This window comes from Mizuhopecten yessoensis, unplaced genomic scaffold, assembly GCF_002113885.1.
Source record: "Mizuhopecten yessoensis strain PY_sf001 unplaced genomic scaffold, ASM211388v2 scaffold8717, whole genome shotgun sequence".
NCBI classification, from domain to species: Eukaryota; Metazoa; Mollusca; class Bivalvia; order Pectinida; family Pectinidae; genus Mizuhopecten; species Mizuhopecten yessoensis.
In genome coordinates this window covers 21,614-34,132 of record NW_018407686.1, presented here as the reverse complement: position 1 = coordinate 34,132, position 12,519 = coordinate 21,614, and the positions used below count along the sequence as shown (strand labels likewise).

The 12,519-nt window shown below is 36.1% G+C and overlaps 1 protein-coding gene across 1 annotated transcript; it reads left to right on the top strand.

Annotated features, from left to right (window-relative positions):
* Window positions 1-3,971: 3,971 nt before the first annotated feature.
* LOC110456372 lies at window positions 3,972-6,174 on the top strand. Its single transcript, XM_021507068.1, has 2 exons — window positions 3,972-4,221; window positions 5,701-6,174. Exons 1-2 carry the CDS (start codon window positions 4,032-4,034, stop codon window positions 6,048-6,050), a joined length of 540 nt encoding a protein of 179 aa, XP_021362743.1. The 5' UTR covers window positions 3,972-4,031; the 3' UTR covers window positions 6,051-6,174.
* Window positions 6,175-12,519: the final 6,345 nt, after the last annotated feature.

The window sequence follows — 12,519 nt, the reverse complement described above, 5'->3', positions numbered from 1 at the left end:
TACATGGAGGTGAGAGGTGATTTGAGGTAGGCATAGTACATGGAGATGAGAGTTGATCTGAGGTAGCCATAGTACATGGAGTTGAGAGGTGATCTGAGGTAGGCATATCCCTTGAGGTGAGAGGTGATCTGAGGTAGGCATAGTCCAAGTAGGTGAGAGGTTATCTGAGGTAGCCATAGTACATGGGAGTTGAGAGGTGATATGAGGTAGGCATAGTACATGGAGGTGAAAGGTGATCTGAGGAAGCCATAGTATATGGAAGTTAGAGGTGATCTGAGGTAGCCATAGTACAGGAAGATGAGAAGTTATCTGAGGTAGACATAGTACATAGAGGTGAGAGGTGATCTGAGGTAGCCATAGTTCATGGAGGTGAGAGGTGATTTGAAGTAGGCATAGTACATGGAGATGAGAGGTGATCTGAGGTAGACATAGTACATGGAGGAGAGGGGTTTTTAAGGTTGTTTTTTTTTTTTTGGTTTGGACTTGGAATTTTTGACAAATATCAAGGCTTAACATTGACTAAGGTATTGGTAATTGATTGGTAGGTCTCGAAGATTACATAATGTGTATGGCATTATTTATTCTGAATAGAATTTACGATGTGAAGATAAAAATATCCCACTTTTGACCTTCAGAATTGAAATATGACAAGAATTCTGTAAAACTTTAAATATTGACAAAGACAGGGACAAGGGAATGTGACAAATTACAAAATATTTAGTTATTCAGATATTTACTTATTCCTTTCGATATAAATGTTTGATTTATATAAAGATATTGAAATAAGAAAGTAACACTATAATTATTTTGAAATGAAACAGAAGATATAAAGGAAAATTTCTTACAATGCCTTTTTTTTATACAGCGAATCAAACATTAATTAAGGATCACAACAATATTCAAATCTCTATTGGAAATAATCGATGTATAAGAGACCTTGTTAATTTTCGGAACGGCCGGAAAAATGGCGAAAATTATTAACTTGTATTTTCAGTCAGTTATAACGAACATTTACGATTTCAAACGATTAAATTTGTATCCCTATCACTAATTGACAGTAATGCAAATATAGACCAGAGTGATTGTTCCTCTTTGTCCAAATTATCTTGTCATTTTTGTTTGTTGATCCTACTCTATTTTTTCTGACTGTCTTTCAGTCAACTTTCTCAATCTATTAATTTTTTGGTTTTGTTTCCGTGGTTCCTTTTTGTTTTTATTTACACACATTTTATATACCATTTATGAAAGAGTATTATTAAAAAAAAAGAAAATATGAAAAAAATGTGTGTTATGAACTGTAACATTTACTAAATATATACCTTGTTCATGTTGAGACGTTACGCGCGATGGCGGTCCAAAACACGCATGGCGTCAGCTAAAACTAATGCTGTATTATTCAGTTTTCAAAAGTTGATGTCACATCATATACATTGTATCACAGAAGACGTTTCTTCAATTTCATTCGTCTTATGCTAATTATGGATAGTATAACACAACATGAAGTATCCTGTTTCATCTAAACAACCTCGAAAATGTGGCAATAACTCGTGAAACGCGTAACATCTTAGGGGTAAAACGTTTCAAAGAAATCCCATAAATTCGCGCCAAAAAAGTTAAGAATTTAATAACAAGACTTACGGAAGCAGAATGACGTCACAAATGACGTCAAAAAGTTTTATTGGGATTAGTGATCTGCATATTTACCAAATCTTCCCCAAACCACTATATGAACATAATGTAAGCTGGGTATGAATCTATCGTGTTGACAGGAGGATACTTGAGATATATAAAGTTATATTTGTAATGTGTCTTTGTCGAAATTATCATACGAAGAAAATTATCTATCTGAAAGAACGTTTTCTTGTAAAATAGGCAAAATGAATAATTCCGAAATTTGTCCAGTAGTCGTTTTTGACGTACATTTTGCATAAATTAAAACTTTGAGGACGTATAACAGTTAATTACGAAACATGAAATAAAATAGTTTTGTCCTGATAAGAATGTGTCTCGACTAAATAGAATGAAACACTTTTCACCTTTGTTATATAATCAATAATGAAATGAATCGCACTACACTTTTCAGTTTCCGTAAAATGTCACACTAAGGCGACGTAACGGAAATAACGTTGCGTAACAATTAGAGCGTCAAACATCAGTAGAAACCGTGGGGTCATTTTATTATTTCGAGTTAAACTAATGCATCATTATAATTGTGAAACACTACGTGGATAAAGTCAAAACTTATAAACATAATTGAAGAAATATAGTAAAAACAACATATATCTGACGTTGATACATGCTCTCTGTTGACGTATGTACAGCAAAAGTCCAAAAATGGGACAACCGACATGTTCTGAAACGATGGGAACGATTTTGAGAAAATAAGCCATCCCACAACCCAGATCTGTCTTCTCCTAATCCTGGCCAACTTTTAATCTTTATTTATTTCACAACAACTATGAAAAAAATCATCAGCTTATGTTGATTATTTTTCTTTGACAGCACGGTCATACAAACTACTGCAAAATATGATAAAACATCTAAAAAGCGACGTCAAATATTATAAAAACGACGTCATATTGCGTTACACAATGTGTCACCAACATCGCGCGTAACGTCTATGCGAGGTATATTCTGAAAAAAACACAAAGACATGTATAAAATGTGTAACGTTAGATAGTCGTGACTTCTACAAACAGGTTGCACTAAATACATACATATTGGTTTGATTTCCCGAGTTGTCTCCCCACTCAATTCATTGACATGAGGTAGTAATAAGAAGTATTATGTGTATGATTATGATATTTAACAGGGGTCGACACTAACACTAGTCCCCACTAGTCCTGGACTAGTAGATTTAACAGGGGTCGACACTAAATTAATCTATTCAATTAGTCCTGTGGACTACCAAGCAAAAAAAAGGTTAGTGTCTAACTCTGTTTAACCCGATTAAAGTGTTCGTTATACATAATTACATTTCGGTGTTGGTTTAACAATAGAAGTTTAACACAGATTATTCAGAAGCACAACCGTTTAAGATTGGTCAACTTTAAGATATATGTACAACTTTTTAATGTTCGAATTTGCGTGGATTTTTACGTAGTTTGTATCGTATTTGCAAATTGTTACTAATCACAAATATTTAATATGTAAATATACCTCTTGTATTAGATAAATGTTAAAGAAAGAATGTCTGTATGGATAAATAAATATCCCTGTCGACCTAACAAGCAAGCGCTAAATCACAACTTAGATATTAAACCATACTCATATACAATTAAAGGCGAAGCAGAGTTCAACGGAAGGAAAGTGCTGTATTGAATCAGGAGTTTGACAAGGGTACAGATATAGAACTTGAATTCCAATCAGTTGGTTGCTTCTGTATAGACATTTAGAATAAAGTTGAAGGATATATGTCAGCAGGGTGAGTCCTATCTCAATCAGACAATTTGACCCAAACCTTAATCCTCCTAGCTTTTGACATAAAACTCTTTCAAATAATTTTGCAAAACATTTTCATATACATGTATATACAATGTACGAGATCAAAACAGTGAAATCCCGCCTAGATCTGCACATGTACAAACGCCAAGCTATCATGTTATTTGGAACATTGAAAAAAACCTGTTCAATGTCATTTATATAGAAATGTTCTGAGCAAGTGGAGATGAAATAAATCTCAGTACGTCTTCATCAATATCAATTCTTACCTAAGTATAACCCATTGCACATTTTTTAAGTTAAAATCTAAATGAAATCATCAGTTATTTGAAAAAATGAATACTCGCTATATTTCCCTTGTAAAAAGCCTGTGTAATATCCACTGTTCGATTGAATTGCAATTCAAATCGAAAATGCATGTTATATTCATTTTACTCTATATAACACCTATTTGACGCATAGGCTTCTCTTACATGATACTATACCAAATGTGTGTTCAATGTTTGTACAATCGCGCAGTGGGTCTCTGAGCTGGGATTCATTCATTCCTTCGTGTCATACAAACATGGTGGATTAGGCGATAACGCGAGATGCCATATAGGAAGATTGCGTTTGGCTCAGGTTCTATGGAAAGTGTTAAATCACCAACAAAACCCGGACGAACTGTCTCAAAACAAAACATTTCTCGACGAAGTGTCTCCAAACCACGACCAAGTGTTTCTCGACAGAATTCCACCAGGCAGTCGGTTTCTCGACAAAATGTCTCAAGAAAAAGTAAACGTACGAACGATTCTGAAAGTGTAATTAATACTACCTCCTTGGTTGTGCGCTTGTTCGTCGCAGTGATTTAGTTTTTGGTATATTAATATCATCTCTCTCTCTCTCTCTCTCTCTCTCTCTCTCTCTCTCTCNTCTCTCTCTCTCTCTCTCTCTCTCTCTCTCTCTCTCCTAATTACTGGTTTACATTTAAAAAGTATACCAATTAAAACACGACTCGTTTGTAATATCTTATATTTTCATACATAATAATCTTCATATGTGCTAATATTGTTTTACAATTTAAGATCCACTTAATGATATAATTTTTTCATTTCATTTAAGATAGATCAATCTGTTTACGTGTAAAAACCGTCGCATATGAATCTTGAGCTTTGTTTACAATGCCATCTAGTAAAAATGTTTACTGACTGCCTGTAACATTCGTCAAATACATACGGAAGCCCTGGAGGGACATTTTTAGTTACCACTTATGTGTTAGCATTTAATTTGTTACTACTCATTCGTTATTCCTTATTTGTTATTATTTATTGGCTATTTGATAATTACGGTAAAACGAGGTAAGGTTGTCCGGCAAAATGGATGGCTGCAGCTCTAACGAACATGCAAAATACATGTAATTAAATTGTTACTGTTGGTAAAGCTTACATTAATCGACACGCTTAATTGATTAATTAAAAGTGAACATTTTATATTATTACTGAGGTTTCCTGCTTAATTAGCAAAAACAAACAAGGAATAACAAATAAGTATTTAGAAATAAGTACTAACAAATAAGTATTAAAAAATAAGTACTAACAAATAAGTATTAAAAAATAAGTACTAACAAATAAGAATTAACAAATAACAAATAAGAAGTAAGAAATAACAAAAATGGACTTTTGATAGTTTCCAAACAATTGAGCACTCGATGGTACTCCACAACGGAGCATAAACACAAAAGGATGAATATGAAACAATATTAATAGTATAATGAATAAGTAATAACAATTAAGGGATAACAAATAAGGAATAACAAATAAGTAGTAACAAATTAAATGCTAACAAATAAGTGGTAACTAAAAATGTTCTTCCAGGGCTTCCGTACTTTTGTAGATAAAAAGGAATCCCAAAGGCCTATTCGATAAGTTCTTCCTTGTAGCATGTGTGTCGTTCATCCAAGCTGTATAGGTACCTCTTTCTGGTATCATATGTGGGTTTCGTCTATACCAGGGGTATACATTTTCGATGAGGTGGAACAGAACTAGCTAGATAACCCATAACCTGGTACATATGTAACTCAGTGGGTTAGACCGTGCTTCTCGAGTTAGGTTTGGTTTCGAATCTCAGTCTAGTTGACCCCGTTGCATCAGATGCGCAACTAATAACCGTTGCAACGAGGTATAAAGTCTTCGATATGTTTTAATCACTTCATGGCGGTACATTTTCCCACTACTGTTATATAGGTATCGATGAAGTTTAATATCTGTTCGTATCTTACAGGTAACAAGGATGTGGACACTGATGACGACGACAGCTATCCATACAATCCATCAAAGGTACCCTTCACTCCAAGGAACCAAGTAACTAACCCTCTCTTCCGGAATATAAAACATATAAATGACGTAACTATAGCTGATATCGAAGATATTCATGAGTTTGAGAAAAGCACCGAACATTTAAATTTGACTCAAAAAGTTCTTAATTCATACTTTCGAAAAAAGTTGGATTGTACACAAAGAATTGTGAAATGGTTGGTAGACTGTGAAGAAAAAGCAAACGCGTCGTCACTTCCGGCCCATCTACCAAACATATCGTATAGAAATACTAGTGCGCATGCTCGCCATGAATAATCGCATTATTTTAAATGAAGCATGATTTGTGAATATATTTGTTCGTTCATCCATGTATGTGTCTGACGTTTTGGATACATCTGTAAAACATGCATACATTGCAATTATTTGTTTTGACATAAATTCCAACTCATTGTATCCTGCCTCTTTGTTAAATGTGTCTTTGTGTTAACGGCATTGTTGTACATTACAACTTTGTGTTAACGGCATTGTTGTACATAACAACTTTGTGTTAACGACATTGCTGTACATTACAACTTTGTGTTAACGGCATTGTTGTACATTACAACTTTGTGTTAACGGCATTGCTGTACATTACAACTTTGTGTTAACGGCATTGTTGTACATTACAACTTTGTGTTAACGGCATTGCTGTACATTACAACTTTGTGTTAACGGCATTGTTGTACATTACAACTTTGTGTTAACGGCATTGCTGTACATTACAACTTTGTGTTAACGGCATTGTTGTACATTACAACTTTGTGTTAACGGCATTGCTGTACATTACAACTTTGTGTTAACGGCATTGCTGTACATTACAACTTTGTGTTAACGGCATTGCTGTACATTACAACTTTGTGTTAACGGCATTGCTGTACATTACAACTTTGTGTTAACGGCATTGCTGTACATTACAACTTTGTGTTAACGGCATTGCTGCACATTACAACTTTGTGTTAACGGCATTGCTGCACATTACAAGATCAAATCGTTCCTTGACAATGCCTCACTTTTGACCTTTAGTTGAGCGTTCGCCCCTGTGAGAAGGGCTTTTGGTTCTGTCCCCTGGCCGAGACATACCAGAGTCTGTAAAAATGGTAGTTTCTACTCCTGCTTAACGCTCAACAATTTAGGAGTGGGACGAATGGTTCGCCCGTTGTATGTATAATGTGACCGGGTGGGTGTCCTGCTGGGTGTCTTCGGCAGTTGTTTCAGTGAGGAGGCACTATACAGTCGGCATCAGTTCTGCGCTATCACAAGGAGACAAACAAATACCTTCATTGCTTGCAAAACGGATCAACATTTCTATAACTACAAAGTGGCTAGGAACTACGTAAAATCAAGGACTAAGAATTGTAGATACCAGTTTGAGAGGGACCTTGTTGCTTAAATCAAATCGAATTCGAAACCTTTTAGAAAATAGTCCGGTCTTAAACTAAAACGGCAACTTGTCAGCATGTTTGTCCAAGACTCTAACGCACCCATTCCATATCTACCGCCAACAATCCTACAAGAACATGTAACCGACATCACTATTTCCAAGGCAATCAAGGATACTAATCCAAATAAAACACAGGGACCTGATAACATCCACCCACAACATATAGCCAAGACGGCAAACTCCATCAAAAAGCATTTGATGGTATAAAGCTACCTAACCAACTCCAGTACAATGGCATACAAGAGAAAGTATTAGCATGGATACAGGATTTTCTAAGTGACATGAAACAAGAAGTGTTCGTAAATGGACAATTCTCAAAAAGTAAGCCCGTCACCAGTGGGGTACCTCCGGGTAGCGTTCTAGGACCAATTTTTTTTTTGATCTATGTCAATGACATGCATGAAGTCATCAATTGTATCACCAAACTCTTTGCGGACGATACAAAAGTATACTCAAAAATCTCCAACTACGAAGAATGTAAACTCCTTCAGGACAACAAAGACAACATATGTAAGCGGAACGACGACTGGTTTATGAAATTAAACACCAACAAGTGTAAACACATGGAAATTGGAAAATTCATGTGAATTAACCACATCTACAATCTCCATTTTTCTGATAATACAACTTAAATAGAGAAGTCGAAAACGAGAAGGATCTTGGCGTCTCTTTAGACAATAAACTGAGATTTTCAGACCATGTTAACATTGCAGGTACAAAGGCTAACCGAATCTTCGGTACTATCTTCCGTACTTTCACTTAAATTGACGCAGACATGTTTACAATACTGTACAAATTGATCGTCAGACCACATTTAGAGTATGGTAACCCCTATATGGTCCGCAATCCTCTTCAAAAACAAAATATCCATTGAAAATGTTCATATCAAACAATGAAAGGTTGCGAAAATTGGGACTGCCTACACTTGAATATAGAAGAGAGAGAGCAGACTTTATCAAAATCTACAAAATCCTATATAACATCGACTATGAAAATATGTTTAATATGGGGACTATGAAAATGTGTTTAATATGGGGACCAGGGGGCATCTAAAAGGGCTGTTCAAGAAACCGTTTCGTCTTGGAATAAATATAAATGTTTTCAGTATCAGAACAATAACAACATGGAACAGTCTATGGAAGTGATTGCTACATTTGTACAGCAATTAACCTTAATAGCTTTAAAACATTACTGAACAGCCATATAATTACCAACAGGTCCAGATCCCGGCCTCTTTTGACAATTAATGCCATGGACACCACATGTGTTTTAAAATTATGTGTACTTTTATTGCACGTTTGGGAACAAATCAGTAAATGTGCACTTTGTATAGTACGTGTGTTAAAATATACCACACACGTGAGTTCATATATAGAGAGAACTGTTAGTCAATTATATCATGTGTGAGTAACATAATCTATACCGCTACAACTCATCTATACCGCCACAACTCATCTATGTGTGAGTAACATAATCTATACCGCCACTACTCATCTATGTGTGAGTAAAATAATCTATACCGCCAGAACTCATCTATGTGTGAGTAACAAAATATATACCGCCACAACTCATCTATGTGTGAGTAACATAATCTATTCCGCCACTACTCATCTATGTGTGAGTAAAATAATGTATACCGCCAGAACTCATCTATGTGTGAGTAACAAAATATATACCGCCCCAACTCATCTATGTGTGAGTAACATAATCTATACCGCGACAGCTCAGCTATGTGTGAGTAACATAATCTATAACGCCACAACCCATCTATGTGTGAGTAACATAATCTATACCGCCAGAACACATATATGTGTGTGAGTAACATAATCTATACCGCCACACCTCATCTATGTGTGAGTAACATAATCTATACCGCCACAACTCATCTATGTGTGAGTAACATAATCTATACCGCCAGAACTCATATATGTGTGTGAGTAACATAATCTATACCGCCACAACTCATCTATGTGTGAGTAACATAATCTATACCGCCACAATTAATATATGTTTGATTAACATAATCTATACCGCCACATTTCATCTATGTGTGAGTAGCATAATATATACCGCCACAACTCATCTATGTGTAAATAATGGACTTTTTATCAGTTTATGCGCATCCGGATGAACATTATTAAAAAGTAAACGAAATACAATCAAGACATCTTCAATAAATAAAACGATGTAGACTACAGCGAACGATACACCGAAATATTACAAAAATGGTATTTCATTGGTCTGGAAAATGATTTGGAAAGGACACAATTGAGACTTTCTTAAAATATCTCTGTTCCGAAAGTGAAAATAAAAGTGAAAACAAATGATTTTTTTTAATAGTCCAATTGAGAGAAGATCCTTTTTGTGTAGATTGAAATATAGTTTTTTGAAGATGGGAAACAAAAACAAAAGCAAAAAAAAAATGTTGTGTCTGTTACCTTGAATGCCTCTCCCCATTTCTCGGAAGAAATTGAAATTATAGAGACGAAAAGTCGCCGCATTAATTTGACGTCATATGCCTTTGAATGCCGCCAATGCCGATCCGATTTGAACCTCAGTGCTGACGTCATAAAATGTAATGAGGTAAAAGTATGACGACATAACCTTTATTTCAACCTTAATAAAATCTATTACCTGTAACTGAGCAAGATCGGGTTATCTCAGTCGAGGGTTAAGATTCTGTAAAAAAAATCCTAACCTAGGCGTAAGTCCAGGTTGGGTGTTACAGAATCTTAGCCCGAGACTGAGATAACCCGATCTTGCTCAGTTACAGGTAATTGATTTTTTTCTCGCACCTTTTAGTTCGAAAAACAAAATATTTTGCTAAAAACTTTAAGTATCCCGTCTGGGGCCTCAAATAATAATGACCTCTTCACTACTTAGGCTAAATTTGAATGCTTCCGCGTAAAAATGTAGTCCGTTCTTACATAGATGACAACGTATTTCACAGTGTAGATTATATTTTATCTACAACATCAGATATCTAAACTTCACAACTATACATATAACGACTAAACAGAACATTTATAATGCAGATTGTCAATTTCAAGCAGTTAACGCGCGGATGAGTACATCGCACTGTACAAATTCCGCGAAATGTCACGTAAAGGTGCAAGATAGATCGGACGGATATAAAAAAAATCTAGCATGGGGTATGACGTGGGATATCTCTGTCTGAGGTGCGAGAAAATGTGGCATTTTAAATCTATTTTAAGACTGAAATTTTACACCGTGCGAGAATTTTTTTCATTTATTTTCACTCACAATTAGGTAACGTCAGCGGTTGACGCACAGGCGTAAATCGCGGAACTCGCTACATCAACATTTTATTATATTATGAAGAAGGATGACATGTATATGTTAGGATCAACCTTTTCAGATCAATTTAATCTGCTTTAAATGTATAAACGTTTTGAATATTATGTGAATCACGTCTGAAAACTTCAAAATTAACCTTTTTCCCCAATGTAATGTGCAAACAGTTATTAGGTTGTACGGTAAACGATAACATGACGGGCCTTTACAGTGTAACGATAACAGGACAAGACTGTACAATGTGACGATTACAGGACTGGACTATACATTGAGACAATTACAGGACGGTACTTTTTAGTGAGACGATTACAGGACAAGATTAGACTGTACATTATGACGATTACAGGACTTGACTGTCAAGTGTGACAATTACAGAACGGGACTATATATTGAGACAATTACAGGATGGGACTGTACTGTGTGACGATTACAGGACGAGACTGAACAGTGTGACAATTACAGAACGGTACTATATATTGAGACAGTTACAGGATGGGACTGTACAGTGTGGCAATTACAGAACAGGACTATCAAGTGTGACAATTACAGGACGGGACTATCAAGTATGACGATAACAGGACTGGACTGTACAATGTGACGATAACAGGACTGGGTTGTACAATATGACGATTACAGGACGGGACTATCAAGTGTGACGATTACAGGACGGGACTATCAAGTGTGACGATTACAGGACGGGACTATCAAGTATGACGATTACAGACGGAACTATCAAGTATGACGATTACAGGACGGGACTATCAAGTATGACGATAACAGGACTGGACTGTAAAATGTGACGATAACAGGACTGGGATGTACAATATGACGATTACAGGACGGGACTATCAATTGTTACGATTCCAGGACGGGACTATCAAGTATGACGATAACAGGACTGGACTGTAAAATGTGACGATAACAGGACTGGGATGTACAATATGACGATTACAGGACGGGACTATTAAGTATGACGATTCCAGGACGGGACTCTCAAGTATGACGATTACAGGACGGGGCTCTCAAGTATGACGATTACAGGACGGGACTATTAAGTGTGACGATTACAGGACGGGACTATCAAGCATGACGATTACAGACGGAACTATCAAGTATTACGATTACAGGACGGGACTATCAAGTATGACGATTTCAGACGGAACTATCAAGTATGACGATGACAGGACGGGACTATCAAGTGTGACAATTACGGGACGGGACTCTCAAGTATGACGATTACAGGATGGAACTATCAAGTATGACGATTACAGGACGGGACTCTCAAGTATGACGATTACAGGACGGGACTATTAAGTATGACGATTACAGGACGGGACTCTCAAGTATGACGATTACAGGACGGAACTATCAAGTATGACGATTACAGGACGGGACTATCAATTGTTACGATTACAGGACGGGACTATCAAGTATGACGATTACAGACGGAACTATCTAGTATGACGATTACAGGACGGGACTATCAAGTGTGAAAATTACAGGACGGGACTATCAAGTGTGACAATTACAGGACGGGTCTATCAAATCTGACAATTACAGGAGGGGACTGGACTGTGTGACGATGACGATTACAGGAATGAGTTTATCAAAATGTTAGCTTCAATGTATCATGATATGCAAAGTGCGGTTGTATATAAAGGTTTTGCCTCTACCTGGTTCCTTATGGAGCAAGGTACTAGGCAGGGTAGTATATTATCACCATGGTTGTATACATTATATATCAATGATCTATTGGAAGAATTATACAATTCAAACGCATCCCTAATGATAAAAGATGTTAAGGTTACTTGTCCGACACAGGCTGACGATATTGTACTTTTGTCTTATACCAAGTGTAATCTAGATGTTTTGATGAATATATGTTACAGATATAATTGTTAATGGAGGTTTAAGTACAACGCCTCAAAAGCATGTATTGTAGTTTTTAATGAATCTAAAACATATTATGCCAGATCCTCACGTAACTGG